The sequence below is a fragment of the Lethenteron reissneri genome, unplaced genomic scaffold (assembly GCF_015708825.2).
Source record: "Lethenteron reissneri isolate LAM-NWPU_2019-01 unplaced genomic scaffold, ASM1570882v1 scaffold_115, whole genome shotgun sequence".
Lineage (NCBI taxonomy): Eukaryota > Metazoa > Chordata > Hyperoartia > Petromyzontiformes > Petromyzontidae > Lethenteron > Lethenteron reissneri.
In genome coordinates, this window is record NW_026890838.1 from 1,384,668 (window position 1) to 1,410,404 (window position 25,737).

Genomic DNA, 25,737 nt, shown 5'->3' on the forward strand with positions numbered 1-25,737 from the left:
TACTTAATGCACGACATCGACCGTACCAAGTGACGCCAACACACATCACGCTGCGGACATTTTTTCAGTGGCATGTCCTCTTTCTCCCCCCCCCCCGAACACGATGCGTCCAGTTTATAGTACAGACCAGTGGCGGCTCCTGCAAAATCTCTCAGGGGGGGCAAATGTCTGGATGATTGATAAGGATAAGGTCCACCCATGCAATGGATAAATTAACAGCTTAAGCATGTAAAGGCAACTTCACTTCTTTAATATTAATGAAAAATAAAGTGACTCTTACAATACATCTTGTTTGTTTCTATACTCACTATTAAAACAAACCACTCAAGTTTATTTTATTAAAGATTCCACTAGGTGGCGACAAATTATATTGTTGGATGAAACGTGCTTACGTATGATGACGTAAGCACGTATGATGACGTAAGCACGTTAGGGCGAGCCCTCCCGGAAGCCATAGAGAATGCATTGCAGCGCCCCCGTTCGAAAAAAAACATCTTTGAATGTAAGTCTATGGGACCACTCGAGGCGATTCTCAGCTGGAGGGAAATCGCCCAAAAAGAGGCGATACTCCACAGAACGTAGCATGACGCTGATTGGTCTATATCCAGAGGCACAGTGACGGCTAGCGTGACTCTGTGGTTGAATGACATTGGTGGTGCGTCGCCCAATCGCCCTAATGAAGAAACCGCCCCTGGTACAGACTCCGTAGATCATATTTTTGTGCTTACATAGCATTATTCTTGCACGCCCGGGGGATTCTGGGGGCGGGGGGGGTAGCGGCCCAGCCCCTAGCCTGGCAATGTGCCAACTCCGCCGCCTCGCCAATGTAGGCCAGGACGGGGGCTACGCATGGCACAAGGCCTCAACATGCCTATGGTAAGTACAAAGTTCCTTGCTTCTTACGCTAACAACTCAAGTTCATTGTTTTCTATTGTTAAACACATTAGTTGACAAACATTACAATAATCATGTTTGTGTGCAGATAATTTATCACGTTCATTGCTTATTATTATTAAACAAATACGTTGCCAGATATTGCGTGCAAATAACAACTCACGTTCATTGTTTACCATTATGAAACAAGTTGACATGTTACAATAATTATGTTTGTGTGCACAAAACTCTTTTTGGATTTTTAGGTTGCTCAATTTTCCCTTTTTTGCTGCGCTTTTATGACGCTGCCACGCTCTACTGCCAGTCTGTGATTTCTGATTATTTCTTCAATACATTTCTATTGTTTCCATCGCTCACGTCACGCTATTTCCTCATACGTAGTACTGCCATACTGATAGCTGTGCCATCATCGGGGATTGCTGTGCCTGTCAATGTGTGTGTCTTTGAGTCCATATGTGTGTGCGTGTAGAGCCATGCGTGTCTTTAAGTCCATGTGTGTGTGTCTTAGTCCATATGTGTGTGTGTAACACATATGTGTGTTTACGTCAATGTGTGTGTAAGTCCACGTATTACTGTGTGTGAGTCGGTGTGTGTGTGTACATCCATATATGTGTATGTAACGCCATGTGTGTATATCTCAAGTCGATCACTATGTGTGATAGTCCACATGTGTATGTGTATGTACGGCAATGTGTGTGTCACTCTATATATGTATGTGTCTAAGTCCCTGTATGTGTGTACGTCGATATGTGTGTGTAACTCCATGTGTGTGTATCTCAAGTGCATGTCTATGTGTGTGTGAGTCCATATGTGTGTGTCTGTAAGTCGATGTGTTTGTGTGTGTGAGTCCATGTGTGTGTGTCTCAGTCCATGTGCGTGTGTGTTAGTCGCTGTGTGTGCATGTCTCCATGTTAGTCAGTGTAACTCCATTTCTTTGCGTGTCTGTAGGTCCATGTGTGCATCTTAGTCCATGCGTGTGCTTTATTGACCTGCTCAAGGCCTATGATACCATCAGTAGGCCTAGCCTCTGGGTTGCTCTTTGTGCTTTCCGAGTCCCTGACCCACTGATCACCATCCTTAAGGACCTTCATGATGGTGAGCGGCCCCGCGTCTAACTACGTGGCCGTGAGTCAGAGCCATTCCCTTTACACCTTGGGGTGCAACAGGGATGTCCTCTGGCTCCCACATTATTTTACATATGTTTGGACCACGTAGTTCGTCAAGCCTTCAATGCCTGTACCGGAATAATTCCCATCTGCTACAGATACAATGGGAGGCTGATCGATGCCCGGGTGCGGTCAAGGGATGGCTCCCTATTGCTCAACCACGTTATGTATGCCGATGATCTGCTAATTGCTGCTCACTCGGAGGAGGAGTTCGATGTGCTGCTGCTGAATCTGGAGCTTTGCCACCAAGAGGTGGGGCCTTACCATCAGCCCCACCAAAACGAAGCACCTGCCTGGGTATTTTATACTGTCGAACAATCCACCCCCACAACTCACAATTGGTGATGCGGCAGTTATGGAGAGATTGCCGACATTCTCATATCTGGCCAGCGTGCTCATGACCGGCTCCGGTTTAACAGCAGAGGTCTCACTCCAAATCAGTCGAGCGCCATTATTTTTTCATCGGCTGCGTTACGCCGTGTGGAAGCTACCTGGTCTCTCGCTCCGCATGAAACTCCAGGTCTTCTTGGCCACGGTCATTCCCTCCCTTCTCTACGCGTGCGCCCCCCTAATGGAACATCTTCGCCGGTTAGAAACATTTAGAATGGCCTGCCTACGATCCATCCTGGATTTAACCAGGCTGTATTGTGTGAGGAGCTCACAAATCCTTTAAAAATGTGGACTAAGTCCCATCGGTGAGCTCCTCCGCCAGGTAAGGCTGCGTTGCCTGAGTCATGTAGCCCGCATAGCCAGACACCGCATGCCTAAACATCTTTTGTTCGTTTCGATTTAAAGCTTTCGTGACTGCAGGGATTCATCTTCTTGGTTCTTTCGGTAAAGTCACGTAGAAGGGAAGTAATAAAATAATAAAAATAAAACATAATAAAATAATTCTCACGACGTTTCGGCTACAACGCAAGCAGCCGTCTTCAGGTGAAGAATGAGACACTACCCCGCTAGGAGCTTATATATACGCTGGGTTGGAGGTGCAAGAAGAGCGCCTTAACAAAAAAGAATGTGCATATGAAGAGAAATTTAGCATATTCATGGGAAATGCGTAGGAGGTGGGCGGGGGGGTTTCAAAGTCATATTATGCCCATGCATTATGCAGGATCAGCAGCACCAAGGGAGGGTGCAGGGAGTAGCATTAACAAAGGAAAGGAATGTTAATAGTATGTAGCTGCAGTTACTAAACAACCACGTAGAAAACTAAAGTATAAACTACATAAAAAAAACAAAAGTATAAACTGCATAGCACCATCAGTATACTTACTATACTCTACAATAAGCTGAGTTACTCACATCAAGTAATACATTACAATTCTACATCGTAAAAATTATATAATATGCTTCCATCTAAACTTTATTCTCTTACATCACACGAGCATACACCGTACTATATACTGCCATAGATAAACCCAACATTAAATTATATACTGTATTGCTATAAACCACCTTATACATTTTAATATAACACTATGTATTATTCTACCCACCTTAATGTGTATCACACTGCTATATGTTTACTATACAATTACGATACTATATATTACTTTGTACATTGTATTAAGCATATAAATGTTATACTATTTGTTATTATACACTGTACAATTGACCGTCGTGTCAATGGGTGAGTCGTGGGGGGAAAATTTGCAGCGGAGCAAAGAATCCATTCCCTGCGGAGAATACAATGCCAGTGAGTGGAAACGCGGTCTGAAAGTCACCGTAAACGTGAACATAATCAGTTAAGATCCGAAATGGTTTATTACGTCCTTCCAATGATTGCTAAGCCAGAATCCATCTTCTCGGTTAAAATTGTCTCTGTGTTTGTATATGTGGATCGCCTCATGAACGAATCTCTCACGATAGTCAGATGGCTTGCAGAGAACCTCTGTCTTGGAGAAGTCAATGTCATGTGAGCCCACTGAGTTGTAACAGTGATCTGCCACGGCTGAGGTGTTTGTCCTACCGTGTTTCAGGTCTGCTTTATGTTCACGGATGCGGTCCGAGACATGTCGTTTGGTTTCCCCAATGTAACTGCTACCACAGAGGCAACTTAGTTTGTAGACGCCAGGGTACTGTATGTCTGGAACCACATCTTTTACAGACGGTACCAGATCACGGATTTTATGTACTGTGTTGAATCGGACCTGGATCTTGTGTTTAATCAGGATTTTGGAGATCTTTTTTGTGACCCCAGCAATGTAGGGTAAGGTGATGGTCTTGAAAGGCTCCTCAACAGGATCCTTCTTGATGGTTGGAGTGATGGCTTTGCGGATTGTGTAGTCGGAGTAACCATTAGCCTTAAGAGCTTAGCGTACGTGTTTGAGTTCACTGGAAATGTGTTCCTGGTCGGAGATGCATTGGGCTCTATGATATAGAGTCTTGATGAGGGAATTCTTCTGGGATGGATGGTGGTGGGAATCCGGTTTTAGGTAAGCATCCGTATGGGTGGTCTCCTTTTGATTAGGACATCCAAAAAGGGTAGCTTGCCATCTTTTTCGACTTCCATGGTGAATCTGATGGCTGGGTGTATGGAATTGATGTGGTCGAGAAATTGGTCTAGAGCAGGCCGGCCATGTGGCCAGATGACAAAAGTGTCATCTACGTACCTCTTCCATAAGGTTGGGCGTAGAGTGGCAGTCTGGATGGCGTCCGTCTCAAATCTCTCGGCCAAATCGAGGGGGCTAAACTGCCCGGAACGGGCTAGAGAAGACATGGAGTGATGTGGTACAGGAGGACGTGGAGCTGAGTCAACTTGCCGATGACTGGTACCAGCCGTGTCAAGATCGGCCTCTGTGGAGGAGCCTCCTGAAGGGCGCTACTGGGCAGTTGGAGGCAGTCGCCCTCAACAACAACGGAGGGCGGAGGAGCGACGCTCACAACAATGAGCGGAGTGCCGGGTGGCTAATGCACAGCAAGTTGCCGCAGTAGGGGGCACAGGTGGTGCATCAGCCAGTCGTCTCAGTCAGTTGACCTGTGCCATCTGGGTCCGCCCCGTGACCTCCTCCCAGCAGGCGTTCGACACTTTACGTGGCCTCAAGGTGCACATAGCCTGGCACAAGCGTTGTGGTGATGTCACCGCCACTTACTGGCGAATGGCGGTTGTTGTTGTTCAGTCTATGTATGAATGTGCGAGTCCATTTGTGCGTGTAACTCTATGTGTGTGTATCAATGGATTTGCGTGTGTAACTACATGTCTGCCTTTTTCGCCCGGGCAACTCACCGCTAGTGGCAGTATATAGTACGGGGTAGATCCGTGTGATGTAAGAAAAACGTTTAGCTGGAGGCATATTATATTTTTTGCGACATAGAATTGTAATGTATGACTTACTGTTAGTAGTTCAGCTTATTGGAGAGTACATTTAGTATATTGATGAGAGAGAAAGAGTAATTCCTGCAGTCACGAAAGCTCCAAAATTAAGATTGAACCACTTCTTTTTCTCTCTCTCTGGGTTTTTTGTTTTCTCTCTCTGCCTGTGTATTTAGTGTACTTTTTCTGTCTCCACTCGTTTTTTTTGTCGTTCTTATGTTCTGCTCTGTCTGTGTGTCTCCGTTCCTCTTGTTTCATGTTTTGTTTTTCTTTGGAATTTTCATACTTAAATTCTAACTTAGCAATCTTTGAAATACGTAATCGACCAGGCTATGCGTTAATTGTGTGTTGACCGACTCTCTGTGTTGTATTACATAACAATTACATAATTTGCTAGGTTATTTAATTTCGTGTGTTCTTTCTCCCTCTCTCCTAATGTTCAGCTTGCGTACTGTACTACTACGCGTCGCCGTACCCATTGACATGTTAATTTTTTCTCTAACCCCTCCCTCTCTCTGCCCCTGCCCCCCTCTGTCTATTTAAGGCCTTGCCACAGAGACGATCTCCCTCTCTGTGCCTGTGTTACTCTCTCTCTATGTATCTTGGTGATATCTGTCTGCTTATATGTCTGTCTATAGTTTTCTGGTTAGATTTTTTGTTGCTATTTCATTTATACCTGATGATGATTGCTTGTGTTGCAATCGAAACGTCGTATGCTATTATTTAATTTATTATTTTATCTTTATACGTGACTTTACCGAAAGAACCAAAGAGATATTTACGTAGTTTATATTTAAATTTTTTACGTGGTGGTTTGGCTGCTACAGCTCCTTACTATTAAAATTCCTTCCCTTTATTACTGCTAACCCTACCTTATCCCTTTGTTGCTGCTAATCCTACATAAAGCACGGGCATAATATTACTTTGAGATCGCCCCCCCCCCCCTCCTATGCATTCCACAAGTAGTGACTAATCCCATATCTGCATTTTCCATAAACATGCTAAATTCATCTGTTGATATGCAAATTCATTTGTCAAGGCGCTCTTCCCCCACTAACCCAGCTTAAATATATGCTGCCAAGCTTGGTGGTGTTCATTCAGACGCTGTCTTTCCGACAGACCTGTTCTTCACCTGAGGACGGCTGCTTGCGTTGTGGCCGAAACGTCGTGAGAATTGTATTATTTAATTATGTTTTATTTTTTATTATTTTATTATCTCCCTTCTACGTGGCTTTACCGAAAGAACCAAGAAGAAGAGCGAAGAAGTGAAGGTAAAATGTGAAGATGAAGAATCAACTCCAAAATCAGACCTTCATATCGATGGAGGCAACGTGAAGCAGGAGAAGAATTCTGACTGATGCAGAGCGAGGCAACTCCAAGTAGTATGTAAAACAAACACAGGATCCAGGTTCGTTTCAACACAGTACACAAAATCCGTGATTTAATCACATCTGTAAAGGATGTGATTCCTGCCATGCTGTACCCTGGTTTCTACAAACTGAGTTGTGGTTGTGGAAGCAGTTACATTGGGTAAACGAAACGACATATCTAGGACTGCAGATCTGAAACATGGTAGGACCAATACATCGGCCATTGCCGATCATTGTTTTAACGCTTTGGGCTTACACGAAATTGATTTTTCTAAGACGGAGGTACTCTGCAAACCGACCAGCTACCTTCAGAGATTTGTTCATGAAGCCATTCAGATATATAAACACAGACACAACTTCAACCGAGATGATGGGTACAAACTGAGAAATCATTGGAAGGACGGTAAAGTCTTAACTGTGATGTTTCCATCCTACCTGCCTATGTCAGCTGTTATTTCATGCTATTCTCTCACTTTATCATAGCTACTTCCGTGCCCAGTTACAGGCTAATTTCTAACTTTAACATCATGCTAATCTCTCACATTATCATAGCTACTTCCGTGCCCAGTTACATGCTAATTTCTCACTTTAATATCATGCTAATTTCTCACATTAACATCACTAGACCCAGCCACTCCTTTATAACCCTTGGGTTACACCCATTTCAAACCTTTAAAACAGTCTGCATCAGCAGCAGGCCATGCTTTCCCACCTGATAACGGACGCTTGTGTTGCGCCCGAAACGTCGTGATTTATTTTATTTTTATACCTACGTGACTTTACCAAAAGAAGCAAAGAGTATATTATGTGGAAGTAGAGCTGTGGGTGGACTTCTTAGACAATACAAATTCAAATGGAGACCTGGTAGATGTGTAAGCTTGAGACTATGAAGCCCCAATAGATTCATTCGCCTTTAATGAAATAATGTGACGTTGAACACTCAATTGCTAGGTTCAACCTGCAGAGTAAGAGGGGCGATTATTTGTGGACCTGTGGGTTGGGTAGATCTCTAACCAGGAGCCAGAGCCAATAAGCTCCCAAGCATTCACGATGTTATAATAATATTAGCATATGGTGCTTGCTCAATCGCCTCTGCAACTCGGAGTTTTGTATCATATCTCATCATAAACACTCGAAAAGCACCCGCAAGTGCAGATCCCCCCTATATGGCATAATGTGGCCCTGCACCAGCCTGCATGTGGACATGAGTCTGTCAGTAGTGAGCGATGATTGATGTGGAATCTCTATTATGTAATTTCTGGATGTTTGGAATAACGCAAATTTTTGCCATGACACCAACATGCGTTTTGAATGACACAATAGTATGTTTACATCTGTAATTATAGGGTGACACCTGCCAGCCTGAAGGGATAATTACGGTTATAGCTGCATTACATAAAGCCTCATTCTGAAGGGGTGTATCTGGGGTAAATGTTAAGGGTGGATTCGGTCGAGAAGGTTCTAGAAAGGGGTGTGGCCAGAGGTGGAGCTTGGCCGCACCAGGCAGATATAAGGAGCACTGAACCAGAGGTTCGGGGCTGGAAGGGGGCTGGAGTGTGGGGTCTGGGTCCTGGCTCCGTCGCTGCTCGTCGTCATCCCTTCGTCTTTCACCACGTGGTTCTTCTTCCGCAAGACCAGCTCCGTCGTCGCCGCTACGCTCCGACCATGAACACCTAACTAGTGAACCCAAACACGTGCACCAAGCTCTCAAGGATATTCTTACTACACAATCCGCAAAACCATCACCCCAACCGTGAGGAAGGAGCCATCTGAGGATCCAATCAAAACCATCATCATGCCATACATAGCAGGGGTAACCAAAAATATTTCCAAAATCATGAGCAAACACACGATCCAGTCCGATTTAATACAGTAAAAAAAAATCGTGATCTGATCCCATCTGTGAAGGACAAGATGTCTGACATGCAATATCCCGGCATCTACAAACTAAGCTGTATCTGCGGCAGCAGTTACATTGGGGAAACGACATGTCTCGGACCGTGTTCATGAGCATGAGGCAGATTTGAAACACTGTAGGACCAATACTTCTGCCGTGGCTGATCATTATTTTAAAGCGGCTGGTTCACACGAAATTAATTTCTCAAAGATGATGGTACTTTGCCGCTGTCTTTCTGACAGACCTGTTCTTCACCTGAGGACGTCTGCTTGCGATGTGGCCGAAACGTCGTGAGAATTATTTAATGTTTTATTTTTATTATTTTATTATTTCCATTCTACGTGACTTTACCGAAAGAACCAAGAAGATGAATCCCTGTAGTCACGAAAGCTTTAAATCGAGATCTGGGCCAGTTGCTGGAGTGAAGAAGTGGGACCACGTTGGGTGGCCGCCGCGCCATCAGCCACGTGGCTGATGGGGCTTCGGCACACCGTCGGCCAGCGGTGTGCGGAGCGGGGAGGAGCGGAGCGACTAACGGGAGAGCGCGTGCGGGGCGCGCGCAAGAAGAAGCTGACGGAGGAGCGTGCAGGGCACGCGAGAGGAGCGTGTGTGGCACGCGAGAGGAGCATGCGGGGCACGCGAGAGAAGCGTGCGTGGCACGTGAGAGGAGACGCTGGTCCATTGTCAGGACCAGCGGGGAGTGAGGAGGAGTGGAGAAGCTAACGGAGGAACGTGCGTGGCATGGAAGAGGGTGCATGCGCGGTGTGCGCGCGAGACGACGTTGGTCCGTGGAGGAGACCAGTGGTGTGCGGAGAAGAACCTGAATAAAAAACAAGCGGAGACCAGCAGTGCCTGACGGAGTCTTTTATTACACATTCACCCAGCTTAATAACCATTGCTCCAGTCTACGTTAGTGTTTTTTTTATTGATTTTTATTCACTTTATTTTTACTCTGAGGAATTTCCTCACCAAGATCCTCCAGACTTGCTGGCGCTTTGTCTTTGCATCCAGCCTCGCCGACACCGTCTTCACGTCGAGACTTGCTGACAGTCTTTGCACAAGTTAGAATCTTTTAATGGTTCTTGCGTTACAAGCTATGGGCTTATTGTGGCACTTGGAATTTCACACCTCTAATGTAGTTTCTGCTCCTTATAGATCTCCTTATGCGCGTTTCAGTTTCAAAATACTTAAAATGCCTTCAAACAGTGTACTTGACAGAGTTTTTTTTATGTGTTCCCCAGTGGTTGTGAAGTGTGGTGCCACAACGACGGGGCCGCTCTGCCGAACCAGGGAGCCGCCCGGCTTCCCCCACCGCACTGCCCCCCATCACCCGCCCCACATAAGCACACACCCGCACGCACCCCCCCCCCCCCATAGAGCTGGAAGGGAAGGTCACCTGATCGACCGGTTTTTATCCGAGAGACCCTTATCGGGATTAATTCTCACGGTTTCCGGCGATCAGGGAATTGGATGACCTCCCCGTGCTACGTGGCACCGCGGCGCTGCGGCCGGCCTTAATATGGTAGGTCGTGGCGTGGGGCATTCGGCCACCGCGGTTGAGGCGCATTTCCCCCCACACACACTCCCACGGGTCGACGGGGCGAGCAGGGGAGGCACGGGACAGCATGAATAGCGGGGTCACAGGGGCTGTTGCGCATAGTCATGGAGGGTTGGGATAATTGCGCTTGAGCGCGCAAGCCCCATTGGTAGGAAGGGTAAGGGAGTAATTAGGATTTACGCCTTGCACGCAGCACACTGATTAGCATATCAACAGCGCCTGGGGACTGCGGTGCGCGGGCTTGGGGTGCACGAGCCCATTGTTCAGCGCAGCATCCCCTTTGGGAGGTAGGGAGGATAAATAGAGGAGCGCAGAGGGGAAATCGCTCTCTTACTCCAGCGCCAGGCGACCAGACGCAGCTCGAGCCAGCGACCCGGACGTCCGTGCGACGCACCGAGGCACGCGGTTAACAGAAGGATCAGCGGACCGCCGTGGACACTTAACAGTGAGTAAGAAGGGGAATTAGAATCATAGCCGATAAATAGGGAATAGGTACAGGTTTAGTGGAATAGGCCAGCCTCGTCGACTCACTGATTCAACATCAATTCGCAGGTGGCATATAATAAATCATTAATAGCGAAGCGTGGTCTCGCGTGATCTTGTCGTGCAGTGTGAGCGTGTGGGTGCGCTGTGTGCACAGTGGTTCGCCACGGGAGTGAGCGCTGCGCGGAGCTGAGCGCGCGGGTTGCGTGTGGGAACGCGTGTGGTACTGTGTGTGCGTAAGCTCGCGGCGTGCGTAATCGGCGTACCCCAGGTGCGCGATTGTAACGTGAGCGGCCAGCGCGGCGCAGAGAAGCGCAAGAGTGAGTGCCGTACAGAGCTGTGTGTGTGGGTATGCGCGTACGTAATTAACCATGCCTGCTACGCGGACCCGCGGTGGAGTGGAATCCTCGGGCGACGGCTCCCACCCCATGGGTGAGGAACTTAGCAGCGGTTCGCTTAGCAGCGGGGGGGCGATTGATGATGCTAGCCCGGCCGTTAGCATTATCGAGGGAGGGATCTCGGGGGCTAGCGACCCCCACAAATTGGTGTCGGAAGCGGTACGGACCCCCGCGTTACCTCACGCTAAAATAAGACTAATATTTACCGGCCGGGGGGCCCCTTCGTGGAAGGCATTCGCCCGCAATCTCTTAGGGGCCAAGGAAATTAATGGATGGACGGACGCGCAGGCAGTACGTCAACTTAATATGAATCTTGATGGGCGGGCAGCCGATTTTGTAGAAGCGTTACCCGCGAGCGCACAGACACAGCTAGAGGAGCTGATGCGCCGACTCGATCAGCGGTTTGGCACGCGTGACGAGGAGGAAGCAAAATCGGCCTTAGAGGCGCGCCGGCGCCAACCTGGCGAAGATCTACGTGATTACGCCGAGGATGTGCGCGAGTTAACAAAGATCGCACGCCCGGGGTACGCAACTGATGTTATTGAGGAACTGGCCGCCGAGAAAATCCAGCGGTACCTGTCTCGCACGGCGTGGTGGCAGCCAGACATGAGCTGCCCACGTCTTCCCTTTAACGCCCTTGTCGAGCGCGCACGTAAGTGTGAAAGAATTCACAGCGAACGCGCGCAGCTCCGGGGGCTGGGACGAGAGCGCGCCATTGCGAGCCTGCTCTCGGAAGACGAGGAGGAGGAACAGGAGCTCGCGAGGACGGTAAGGGGCCGGGAAAGAGAGCCTCCAGTGTCCCGCGAGACAACTCCGGGATGGGTTGCCGGTATACAAACGGGTATAAAGGATGTCTCCGGCCAGGTAACCCAGATAGACAACAAGGTAAACCAAGTAGGTGAGAGGGTAACCCAGGTACGCGAGGAAACGAATAAAAATATGACCCAACTGCAATCCTCCGTTGAGACCATCCGATCCGAAATGGGGGACCTACGCGCCACGGTGGGAGGGTTATCTGGGAGGGTAGCCCGACTAGAGGCAGAGGGTGGACAGCGGCGTAATGGGGGGGGAGGGAGCGGACAGGGGACCCGCTACGGAACCGCCCCCCCTCCCCGGGCATGTTATATGTGCGATCGCCGAGGGCATCTAGTGAGAGACTGTCCTGAAATCACCCGAGCTAGGCAGGCGCGGGGGTTAAACTCCAACGCCTCCTAGTGAGCGGACCAACTAGGGGTGCAATCGACGCGGTCCCGATACAAATAGACGATAATGAGAATAATGGCGAGCGAGTGATCTCCACACAGGTTCCAGCAACAACGCCCACGGAAACGGTGACTCCTGGCGACTGGCTGCGGGAGCTGGTGGCGGGGATCACGGGGGCCACGTCGCTGGTGGAAGGGGAGGTAAACGGGGTGCGTACCCGAATCCTGCTGGACACGGGGGCGGTGGCCTCGCTCGTGAGCGCAGCGCACTGCAGCGCGATCGGGGTCGACGTGCGTCACCTGCAGGCACCGGACCGCGCGCTGCACACTGCGAGCGGAGCCGGAATGGGGCTGCTGGGGAGAGCCACCCTAGAGGTCCGCATAGGCAGTCAGGTGTGCACCCAGGAGTTCTACGTGTCGAGTGCGTTGTGTCACGAGTGTATCGCAGGTACCGACCTCTTAGAACGGCTGGGACTCAACGTGCAACCCCGCCAGCGATGCGCCACCATGGAGAGCAACGGCGAGCGGATACCATTCTTGGGACGAGAACCGACGCGCCCCCGCTTCGCACCTGTGGCCGCTATCCTGGCGACGGCAGTCACCATCGGCCCGCTCACCGAGATGCTGGTGCCGGTGGCAACATCCCCCATCGACCCCGCGCTCCGACCATCAGGAGAGGTAATGCTAACTCCTCACCCGGAGTTGGCAAAACGGTATGGGTTAGTGGGATCCGCCACATTGGTAAACGCAGATGGGGACCGATTGTTTATGCGGATGTTTAACCCCCACAATACCCCAGCGATACTGCGACGGCGCACCCCAATAGCCACCGTACACCCCCTGCACGCACGCCACTCTAACGACTCGGTGTTCGCACTCTGGGCTGAGGACCCCGGGCGTCCTGAGGGTGACCAGGACCTGGCCTGGCGAGTCGGCCCGACTCCCCGAGCCGAGGTCGTTCCCCTGCTCGACGCGTTACATGTTCCATGGGCGGATTTACCTAAGGGAGAGGCCGATCGGTTGCGCGAGTTACTGCGGGAGTATGCCGACGTGTTCAGCGAACACGACTCGGACGTGGGTCGGACCGACCTTGTTAAGCATCAAATTGACACCGGTGCAGCCCGACCCATCAAACTCCCTGCGTACCGAGTGGGCGCACCCGAACGCGTCCAAATCAAAGAGGCAGTTGGGGACATGCTTCGCGATAACATAATTCAGCCCTCGGCGAGCCCCTGGTCAGCCCCGGTGGTACTAGTAACGAAAAAGGATGGGTCAACCCGATTCTGCGTCGATTACCGTAAACTAAACGCAGTCACGCTCGGCGATGCCTTCCCCATACCTCGCATCGACGACACCTTCGACAGTCTCGCAGGAGCGCGGTATTTTTCCACCCTCGATCTGGCGTCCGGTTACTGGCAGGTGGAGATGACGGAGGAGGATCGGCCAAAAACAGCATTCACCACCCCGATGGGCCTGTTTGAGTTTCGAGTGTTGCCGTTCGGACTCACTAACGCGCCCGCGACGTTCCAGCGGTTGATGGAGTTGGTGATGCGGGGCTTGCAGTGGGAACAGTGCCTGATTTACTTGGACGATGTGATAGTGTTCAGTAGATCTTTGTCTGAGCATTGGTCCAGGCTTCGAGAGGTGTTCCAGCGGCTGCGAGCGGCTCATCTCAAGCTCAAGCCACGTAAGTGTTACATCGCACAACGCGAGGTGGGGTACCTCGGGCATCGCGTCAGCGAGGCAGGCGTGCGCACCGATCCGGAGAAGGTACGCGCCGTAGTGGAGTGGCCACGGCCAAGGAATCTGACGGAGATCAGATCATTTTTGGGGCTCGCCACCTATTATCGTCGATTTGTAAAGGGATTCAGCGAGATTGCACGCCCCCTCACCCAACTCACCTCCCCTAAGCACCCCTACCAGTGGACGGGGGCCTGCCAGACGGCCTTCACCACTCTCAAAGACCACCTCACCCACGCCCCCACCCTCGCTTTCCCCGATTTTACCACCGATTTTATTTTGGACACCGACGCCTGCAGCAGCGGGCTGGGCGCGGTGTTGTCACAGGTACAGGATGGGACGGAACGAGTCATCGCGTACGCCAGCCGGACCTTGAGTGGGGCCGAGCTGAACTATTGCGTGACCCGCCAAGAGTTGTACGCCGTGATTTTCGCATGCAAACAGTTCCGGCCGTATTTGTACGGCAGGAGATGTCGCGTACGCACTGACCATTATGCTCTGCAGTTTCTTCTTACATTCAAGGAGCCGCGGGGGCAGATGGCCCGGTGGTTGGCGCAGTTGCAGGAGTACAACCTGCAAATCGAGTATCGGGCTGGCCGGACGCATGCAAACGCGGACGCCTTATCGAGGCGACCCACGGTGTACGCCGAGACGAGGGCGGAGGAGGCCTGCCCGTGTTTCACGGCGGGACGCTGCCGGCAGGCAACGGACCCCCGAGAGGCCGCGGCCACTGACCCCCCCCCAGCGAGGGAGAGTGCAGTGTGCGCCACAGAAACCCTCACAGGTGGCACTGAGGATCCCGTCGACCGCCCGGCAAGCGCGGGACCCGCGGCTCGGGACCCGATCGGACGGATCCAGGAGGACGTCGGCTGCGCCTTCCCGGGCCTAAACGACGAGCAGCTGAGACAGACCCAGCAGCGAGATCCGGATCTGGCGGCAGTGGAGGCGGCACTGCGGGAGGAAAAGAGCGCCCTACCAGGACCCTGGAGCGGTTTGTATGCCCGGTTGTGTGTGCGGAACGGAGTGGTACGGGAGTTAACCGAGGCCGGCCAGCCGGGGGGCATCTGTGTTCCTGCCCAGGTGCGACCCCAGCTGCTACGGCTGGTGCATGACCACCCACTCGGGGGCCATGATGGGGAACGGCGCACCCGGGAGACCCTGCGTCGCCAGTATCTCTGGCCCAAATTGGCACAAGATGTGGCCGCCTGGGTGCAGGGCTGCCGGGCCTGTCAGCAGTGTGGGCAAAAGCCGGCGAGGTACCAGGTACCCCTGAGGCCGTTCCGAGTCAGTCGGACGAATCAGTTGGTCGGAATCGACCTGCAGGGGCCCTTTCCACGATCCCACCGGGGCAACCGATATATTCTCGTAGCGGTGGAATACTTCACCCGCTACCCCGTGGCGGTGGCTATCCCAGATAAAACAGCCCTTGTAGTGGCCCGGGCCTTCGTGGAAAACTATGTACTTAAGTGCGGGATCCCCGAACGAGTCATTACCGACCAGGGTAGTGAATTCGAGGCCGAATTATTTCAGGCGCTGTGCCGAGAGTTCGGGATCCAGAAGGACCGAACCACGGCGTATCACCCCCAGGCGAACGGGATGGTAGAGAGGATGAACCAGACTCTGGCCGGGAAGCTTAAACGCATGGCGGCCGCGAATCAACAGGACTGGGACGAACACCTTCCCTATGCCCTGTTCGCCTACACCACCGCCGTTCACACCTCTACAGGACAGACCCCGTTCCTAATGATGTTTGGTCGCGAGTCTCGCCTGCCCGCAGATCTGCTGTTCGGTGTTCCTCCGCCGCAACGGGAGGAAGGGAGCCACCCCGTGGAGCACTTGCTGGAGACCCTGCGAGGGGCCAGGGGCCGAGCCTGCCCGCACGGAGAGGCCGCGCACCAGCGGCAAGAGCAGGGCGCCCGACCCCGTATGGAGCCCCCCTTCTACACTGCGGGCTCCGAGGTGTGGCTGTACACTCCCCGCGTCGGTGCCGGACAGGTGGGGAAGCTGACCACCTACTGGCGAGGACCCTGGATTGTGAGACGGCAGATCTCACCATGGACGGTGCTGATTCAGGGAGGAGAGAGGGGCCGGGAGATGGTGGTCAACATCCGCCGACTGAAGCCGTGGCGAGCAGCCCCCGAGGGGGGGAGCCCCGCCGTCCAAGTACCCCGAAACCCCGGGGTCCCCCCACCCCCCGTGCCCGGGGGCCTCGCGCAGTACATGGGCCCCACGGAGCCCCGGGCTCCGAGGGGCCCCGGGCGGGGCCGGGGGCGACGAGGACGGCGACCCTTAAACCCCACCGCCTCTGAGTTTGTTCCCCAGCCCGCAGGTGCCAGAGGCCGAGGGGAGCCGTTGGAATGGAGGAGGAGACCACCGCCGGAGCCCCAGGAGACGGAGCCGCCACCCCCGAGGCCAGCCACAAGGGCCGGGCGAATCCCGCGGACCCCGCGGCGATACCTCGTGGGGGCAACCCAGGCGAGGTGCTCCAGTCAACCCGGGACGGGGACTGGCACCCCGGGGGGCTATGTGGTGCCACAACGACGGGGCCGCTCTGCCGAACCAGGGAGCCGCCCGGCTTCCCCCACCGCACTGCCCCCCATCACCCGCCCCACATAAGCACACACCCGCACGCACCCCCCCCCCCCCATAGAGCTGGAAGGGAAGGTCACCTGATCGACCGGTTTTTATCCGAGAGACCCTTATCGGGATTAATTCTCACGGTTTCCGGCGATCAGGGAATTGGATGACCTCCCCGTGCTACGTGGCACCGCGGCGCTGCGGCCGGCCTTAATATGGTAGGTCGTGGCGTGGGGCATTCGGCCACCGCGGTTGAGGCGCATTTCCCCCCACACACACTCCCACGGGTCGACGGGGCGAGCAGGGGAGGCACGGGACAGCATGAATAGCGGGGTCACAGGGGCTGTTGCGCATAGTCATGGAGGGTTGGGATAATTGCGCTTGAGCGCGCAAGCCCCATTGGTAGGAAGGGTAAGGGAGTAATTAGGATTTACGCCTTGCACGCAGCACACTGATTAGCATATCAACAGCGCCTGGGGACTGCGGTGCGCGGGCTTGGGGTGCACGAGCCCATTGTTCAGCGCAGCATCCCCTTTGGGAGGTAGGGAGGATAAATAGAGGAGCGCAGAGGGGAAATCGCTCTCTTACTCCAGCGCCAGGCGACCAGACGCAGCTCGAGCCAGCGACCCGGACGTCCGTGCGACGCACCGAGGCACGCGGTTAACAGAAGGATCAGCGGACCGCCGTGGACACTTAACAGTGAGTAAGAAGGGGAATTAGAATCATAGCCGATAAATAGGGAATAGGTACAGGTTTAGTGGAATAGGCCAGCCTCGTCGACTCACTGATTCAACATCAATTCGCAGGTGGCATATAATAAATCATTAATAGCGAAGCGTGGTCTCGCGTGATCTTGTCGTGCAGTGTGAGCGTGTGGGTGCGCTGTGTGCACAGTGGTTCGCCACGGGAGTGAGCGCTGCGCGGAGCTGAGCGCGCGGGTTGCGTGTGGGAACGCGTGTGGTACTGTGTGTGCGTAAGCTCGCGGCGTGCGTAATCGGCGTACCCCAGGTGCGCGATTGTAACGTGAGCGGCCAGCGCGGCGCAGAGAAGCGCAAGAGTGAGTGCCGTACAGAGCTGTGTGTGTGGGTGTGCGCGTACGTAATTAACCATGCCTGCTACGCGGACCCGCGGTGGAGTGGAATCCTCGGGCGACGGCTCCCACCCCATGGGTGAGGAACTTAGCAGCGGTTCGCTTAGCAGCGGGGGGGCGATTGATGATGCTAGCCCGGCCGTTAGCATTATCGAGGGAGGGATCTCGGGGGCTAGCGACCCCCACAGAAGATTTGATGACCGTGCAAACGTCTTACCACATACAGTGTACCTGATGGGCTCCTATTCTGTGCGTGTTCTCTGGTGTCGGTCAAGATTTGATGACCATGCAAATGAATTCCCAGACTCGGTGCACAGTCGTCACGTCCCGTGACGAGAAGAGTTCTGCTTTTAGTGAGGTCACAAACCAGAGAAAGAGGCGCTGACGTCACCCACTCGTGACTTTGAGGTGACGTCTCCAGAGGGGGCTTTTACATATTTCAGCAAACATGTGGTAAGCAGTGGGATATCGATGGACACGGTTATTTAAGTTTAATTTAAACAGATATGAAAATTAAATAAAACCGAGACTAGAATATAAATCGGTAACAAAAATCCATGATGCATTTCAAATGTGCTCTTAAAATTACTTCCTTGTTATGAAACGTATCAGCAGACACGACGTCTTTCATTTATCGGTCTCTTCACGAAACAAATACAAACATTTTTTAAAACAAACTATAAATAGCACAGCCTTCTGGGAGTGCATCATTGATTCAGTGCAAGCCACCTGTGGACCGGTATTGGTGTACAATGTCTGAACAGCAGTCAGGCTGGCTTCAACCGATGGTTACGAACATCCAGATGTATCACTATACGTAACTTGTAAGTGGTATGCCTTGTAACTGATGAATGATGCGAATGTTTTTTATTTCAAAGACAATGTTCCAGAGGCAGATGCTTCCTGAATCACAAACAAGTAAACCCGTAAAAACAAAGTTTTTCACTCTAAATCCTTTATATGCGTGGCGGCTAGAGTTCTCTCATCCCCTGGCTTGAGATGGCTGCAATCTATGGGTCAGATGATTGTCTGCCAGTATTAAGCAATTGGTAATTAAATATTTAATTTGTTTTCCCTAAACAGTGTAAAATTTTGGAAAAAAAATTTCACGAAAATGTATTGTCACACACAACGAGTCTGTGTGGAAAATGTCAGCTCGATTGGATCACGGGAAGTGGGTTAAAAAACGAGCGAAAGATTTGCACGGTCCTAAGCAAGCAAGCGAACTTAATATAAAGGATTTAAAAATATATTCGCCTGTGGAGGACGCGGGGATCGATCCCGCGACCTTTGGCATGGGAAGCGAGGGCGCTACCAACTGCGCTACTCCACCACGGCCTGTGGAGGGGTTACGCTCTGGGCTCTTACACTCTGACGTTCAGCCAAAGCCATGAATGCGTTCTATTTGAATATATGTAAAATAAAATTTTTTTGCCTAAAAAGTGTAAAATTTTGGGAATTTTTTTTCACGAACAATAATTGTCTGGCACAACGAGTCTGTGTGGAAAATGTCAGCTCGATTGGATCACGGGAAGTAGGTTAAAACACGACCGAAAGATTTGCACGGTCGTAAGCAAGCAAGCAAGCACGCGAACTTAATATAAAGGATTTAAAAAATACCCCTCGACCCGTATCACAAGGACAGCTCTCACGTGAGTTATCTGTACAGGTTACTTTCAAAACACACACTTTCTCCGAACAATCATGTGTTCCGGTGTGCTGTACTTGTGACAAATTAGCATTGTTCTGCCTTATGGCAGGAGTTTTGCCTCACAGCAGATTGGGGGGACGTATGTACACAGGAATTTCCTGTTTTTTTATGCTAATTTTGGTCACGTGACCAGGAAGTTGCGATTTAAGATTCCCGCTCAACCAAGCGGGCGTCGGCCATTACACACATAATTCAAGATGGCGGCACACATCGCATCCCAGTGAAGCCAGCCGCAATTGTCCATTGTGGGACCTTAAGAAGCATTGTCTGTAAGTTTGTTTATGTTCTTATAATATTGGCAATGCTGTTATGTTAGAATGACCGTTATGATGTAAATGCCTTTATAATGCTGTTAAATTATGATAAATATGAGGCCTAGTTAACAACGAAGCCTGCAACTTTCCTTATTGTGAATGTTACTTGTAGTTTAATAATTCGAGTCAAACTTGTACCCAAGTAACTATATTGTGATCTGGAGAGCAAGGATGACAAAATGTCTCATTCATAGTGCAGTGTAATGTGTAGTACTGTACATCTGGGGTGCAGTGTGATGATAACACGGTGTGCCTTTATGTAACACAGTAGCTTATGCTCTTGTATAGCTATTCAGTGGTAATGTAGGTGCCTGGTCCATCCATGATCTATTGTTGAGAAGCATGTTATCTAAGACAATGTTATGATGCTGTGGTGTTCATTCATTGTTGGTGTTTCCAGGTATTAACAGATGCTGTATGTGCTGTTTTCTCACCAGTTTTACCTCGTTAAAATCAATAAATGACGTTTGGAGTCGGATGTTCACCCTGGCTCTGAGGGTTTATTGGACGCGAGGTTATCTACTCAGCTAGCGGTGCAACGCAGCGCACAGCGAGGCCGAGACAAGCATGTTCTGTTGACGTGACAACCCGTACTTGTTGGCCGTGTCGGGTGGTGGCAGGTTTTACGACACAATTGTATATTTACGCGATCTAACTCAAAAACCTATATTATGGACGTATTCCATGTTTAACCCTGATAGACAAAATATTACATGTACGCACAAAATTAGACAATTATTAATTCAATTATAATTCTAAATTATCGATAGGCATATTGCCAAAATGTAATAACTGCACTGAAATGTACTTCATCATGTTATATCATATTTACAAGTTGATCTGTCGAATGAGGCCTACACCTGCAGCATTCAGATTGAGTGCATTCTATTTTTTTTGCAGTTCAAGGTTCAAATCCGACAGGCATCACTGGTTCGTTCAGGAACATTAATTACAAATATGCATCGTCTGCTTAACAGTTGATTGTAAAAAATACTATTGTCTCATTCAAAACGAGTAGGCGATGGTATGCTGGCATTGTGGTTAAAATTTGGCAAATTAGAAACATTACTCACAAATTACACAACTGAGATTATGCAACAATCATCGCCCTCTACTGACAGACTCATGCCAACATGCGGGCTGGTGCAGGGCCATCTTATGCCACACAGAGGCAGCTGCCACTTGGGGTGCTTGTTTAATATCGTGTAATGAAAAAAAGTAAATAAAGAACATGTAATTGTATTAAATTATGATACAGTCTTCACATTTATGCAAATTAGGCTCTGCTTCATTATCTAGGGGTGTATTACCAATCGTGATAATACAATGAAAAGTGTGACATTTTCTAACATAACGCAAATATCTGGAAATATGTAAATGTATGCCACTATGCAAATGACTCAGCTTCATTGTCGAGGATGTATTACTAATCGTGATAATACAACAAAAAGTGTAATTTCTTAAAATTATGCAATTGATGGAATATCAATGTATGCAATGTCGAAGGTTGTATTGCCAATTGTGATAATCCAGCGATTCTCGTTTTAACTTTTACTGATTCTGTTTTAGTGTAATTCTGTCAGGTCTCAGAATTCAGATCTCACTGCAGAATACAGCTCTTATAATTAAGGTTATTACGCATGAACCTAGAAAGGAACCACTCAGATTATTCTGTTAAGCAACTTTAATATCTAAAAACACTCTAATATGCGAGTACACTTACAATCAGAATTGTCAACACCGTACTCCTTAAGATGTCCTACTCATTGAGCCATACAATTAATCTCAATGGTTACGTTTGTTAAAACTTGAGTAACAGAACAATCGGCTAACGACCATACACGGCGATAGGAAAAATCCTTATAAATATATATTCATTCGAAACATGCTAAAGAAACGTGCCTAATGGAAAAAAGTAGACATCAATGACTTCATTAAGATTATGCAATTAACGAAATGTCCTGAAGCAATAGTGTGCATGCTCGTGTGCCTGTTTGGCTAACAGATGCTTATCAATTGGCTAATGGGACATCAATGAATTTGCGGGCAAGAGTCTGTGATCAAAAGAAACATCTCAACACAATAGTATTCCTGTGTGTAGATTCGTGATATAGATGCTTATAAATGTTTATCGTGTCATCAATGAATTGCTAAATACTTATAAACGACTGTATTAATGGAACTCAATGTACAGAACAATGCTTTTCATGATCACCTAATAATTAACGCACCACCTTGGGATGGCAACCCTTTTCGAAACCAAGATAACTTTTTAAAATAATCTTAGTAGCAATATGCGCGTTGTGTGTGGGTGTGTGTTGTCTTCTTGCTAACTGTTGAGTTGGCAGCTTCCGAGGTGCAGTGTTTCTTGTACAGAAAACACCACAGGTCTCCAGCAGGGGCGCTGGGTCTGCGTGTGTCGAACACGGCGCTCTCGGCTGCTTGCTCAGTCTCTCTCCACCGCTGCGGTGGTTGCCGAGTCGGCACGATGGTCACGCTGTCGGTGGTGCCCGTGCTGGCAGGGATGATGGCTCCGTCTGCGTCGATGTGTGCGATCATCCCGTCGCCAGACAGCGCTCGCAGCTCGTCCACTAGTTGCCACGCATCACCCACCTTGGCACCAGACACTGTTGAGCCTTGTCGACTGTGGAGCAACTTGGAGAGACAGCGCCTGTCGTCTCACCCCCCCCCCTCCACCTCTACAAGAGACCTCTTCCAGTTGTCTGTACGACTCGTGCTGCACAGAGGACACGCTACAGATCAAGTTATATCATTCCGTGTCAGTCTCTGACCCGACCCTCAACTAAACTTCGCCTGTGGGTTGCAATTTAAAGGGGCACTCTCAAGAATAGTGGTTGCACCAGTTTTCCCTCGAAGGGTTGACTTTGATCAGAGCACAATAAGAACGATTGTCACTATGATCGTACGTGTTGGCTGTACACAACGACATCGCCACCGGGAATAGTAATGCTACGGCACTCTTCCCCACGTTTGTATTGTAATGCTGCGAGCACCAGCCTTGGCTGGCAGCCTCTGTCAATGATGCAGAAATAAACCTCTCCGTGATGTGTGGCTTCTGCTGATGCAGAGCACCCTATGAATTTGCTAGTCACGAGGGCAATCCCTGGAGCCTGCCACTCGCAGTACTTTGTTTTTCGTATGGCATTGTGAAAAGCAAAAGTTTTATTTTTAATGATCGTCATAAATGAATGCAAAGGTTCCTCATCCAGGCCAATGTGGTTGACGCAGTGTGGATTTCAGTTATACTGCCAGGATGGAGCATTCATCGGTGATATGCTTGATGGTTTTGACTTCTCTACAGTTGCAGTTAGGTGATTCTTTGGGCAGTACTGATTTCTGTTCTTGCTTATCTGTAATTGTTCCACCTCAGGCTTTTTCTTCTCACAAAGGGGTAGCTGTTTTCCTTTTGAAGTCGCTTGGGCTGTTTGTTGTCCGGATGTCTTTATTACCGCCATGTATCCATTCACATTTTTGGCAGCGTTCCCCACGCTCCCATCACGAGTTCGAAGTGTTACAATTTTTCGCATCAGACTTGCGGTCTCTCTCAAAAAGGGGCACTGACTTTGAAGTCGTGACCTATTGTGCACGGGTGTGCTTGCTGTCGCCATGTTTTCCATCCTCTCAACATGGGTTGGAAGTAAAAAAAAATGTACACCTCTTATAGCTTAGAACCGTACCACTTTCTGTAGTTTTGACTCTGCAAGCGACTCAAAGTATGTTTTGAGCAGAGTTCACAGCCCTCACGTCACAGTTTGGAATTCTTGCGTGGTATTTGATATATTAGGGGGAGGCGCCCCCTGCATACATAATTTACTGCTACGGTGTGCTGTTAGCTACTGGAAGACAAAGGCGGTTGGTGAAGCTCTGATTATCGCGTGTGATTGACATATTTCGCATTAAAATAGGCAGAATCACTCTTAACATAAATTTTAGAAAAAAGCATATATACAACATGCTGTTCAAGTGTTTGTGATGAGATATGAAACTTCGAGTTGTTGAGGCGATTAAGCAAGCACCAGATAAATGCTAATATTATTATGAAAACATTGTGAATGCTTGGGAGCTTATTGGCTCTGGCTCCTGGATAGAGATCTACCCAACCCGCAGGTCCGCAAATACTGGCCGCTCGTCCTTTGCAGGTTTGAACCTGGAAATTGAGTGTTCAACTTCACATTATTTTAATTAAAGGCCTGTGACAAAGGTGAATCTATTGGAGCTTCATTGTCAAGCTTACACATCTACAGGGTCTCCATTTGGCTTTGTATTGTCTAAGAAGTCTACCCACACCTCCACTTCCACAAACTGCTCGGAGTTGCCATGCTCTGCCTCAAAGTCAGAATTCTCCTGCTTCACGTTGCCTCCATCAATGTGAAGGTGCGATTTTGGAGTTGAATATTCATTTTCACATTTTACCGTCACTTCTTCGCTCTTCACCATCACTTCTTCACATTTCACCTTCACTTCTTCGCTCTTCACCATCACTTCACATTTCACCTTGATACGTTTCATAGTGTCCAAGCTAGAATTTACTTCTGGTTCTTTTATCAGGAGGGATGGGCTCATTGAAGCACTTTGACTTTCACAAGTCGATTTCAGACTACACTCCTTGGGGATGTTCTGATGCCTGTGTGTCTTCTGGTGTCTATGAAGACCTGATGCCTGTGCAAACGCCTTCCCACACAGAGTGCACCTGAAGGGTTTCTCTCCTGTGTGTGTTCTCTGGTGCATTTTAAGATAAAATGAAATTGAAAATGTCCTCCCACACACAGTGCACTTGAAGGGTTTCTCTCCTGTGTGTGTTCTCTGGTGTATTTTAAGATTAAATGAACTTGAAAATGCCTTCTCACACAAACTGCACTTGAAAGGTTTCTCTCCTGTGTGTGATCTCTGGTGTTTTTCAATATGTGATGACCGTGTAAACGCCTTCCCGCACACAGTGCACTTGAAGGGTTTCTCTCCTGTGTGGGTTCTCTCGTGTCTTCGAAGATGTGATGACACTGCAAACAGCTTCCCGCACAGAGTGCACCGGAAGGGTTTCTCTCCTGTGTGTGTTCTCTGGTGTTTTTTAAGAGCAGATGAATCTGAAAATGCCTTCCCACACACACTACACCTGAAGGATTTCTCTCCTGTGAGAGTTCTCTGGTGCTGTGTCAAATTTTCAGTACGATCCGTGCTGTTTGCATACTGGTCGCAATGTTTCCTTTTTGTACCGAGCTGCGCTGAGTGCCTTTGCTCCATCAGGCCAATTCTGCAGAACAAGCGTCAGCTGCAGAGAGAAAAACATATCCATACCATCTACATCAGTATCGAGGCAGAGAGGAATTAATACATACAGTCACCCTTGAATTGCACGTCTAGACTTATTAATATCACACGGGCTGTAAAGGCACACAATGAGAGGGCAAGTTGTCAGAAACCTGCCCGGAAGCCCTAGTATCTTCGAAATGAATATTTACCCAAAACTCCAAGCACACAATTTAGAAAAATTCAGCTAACATAGCGAAGGGTGTTGAAAATAATACTTTGTATTATGCATAAATGCATACATTAATATTCTTTGGGTCTTTTGGTAAAGGCACATAGATGGGGAAAATATAATAAAATAAAAATAATAAATATCACGACATTTCGATCGCAACACAAGCAATTGTCATCATGTGAGAGCTGCTGAGGTAGGAAAGAAATATATGGCAGCAGCGCTGCGAAGGCAGGGATTTATAAAGGTTTGAGATGGGAGGAGCCCAAGGGACAGTGGGCGGGGCAAGAGATGAGATTTGCATGTAAACGTAAGATAGGAGAAATCTTGATAAACTAAGTTGTGGGGGTGGCCATTGTATTGTGAGAGATTAGCATGTCAAGGTAAGAAATTTGCTTTTAAATGTAAGCTAGGGAGTTCTCGGACATCGCCACATGGAGGTGCATAAATGAATGTTCAATCGAAACTTCCAGGTGTGAAGCCAGGCTCAGATTTGATTGAATGCTCGGATGAACAAATCTAACTTC

At 49.4% G+C, this 25,737-nt stretch overlaps 2 protein-coding genes across 4 annotated transcripts in view; both read right to left on the minus strand.

The window, feature by feature from the left end:
* LOC133361616 (zinc finger protein 501-like) overlaps positions 1-25,737 on the minus strand; it is a 79,447-nt gene that overhangs the window by 48,197 nt on the left and 5,513 nt on the right. The gene's annotated exons all lie outside the window — the stretch shown is intronic.
* LOC133361587 (zinc finger protein 271-like) overlaps positions 23,707-25,737 on the minus strand; it is a 42,493-nt gene continuing 40,462 nt past the window's right edge. The window contains exon 4 of the mRNA XM_061580511.1: positions 23,707-24,982. Within this exon, the coding sequence (XP_061436495.1) occupies positions 23,965-24,982 (1,018 nt within the window). The 3' untranslated portion in view covers positions 23,707-23,964. The remainder of the gene's footprint in view (positions 24,983-25,737) is intronic.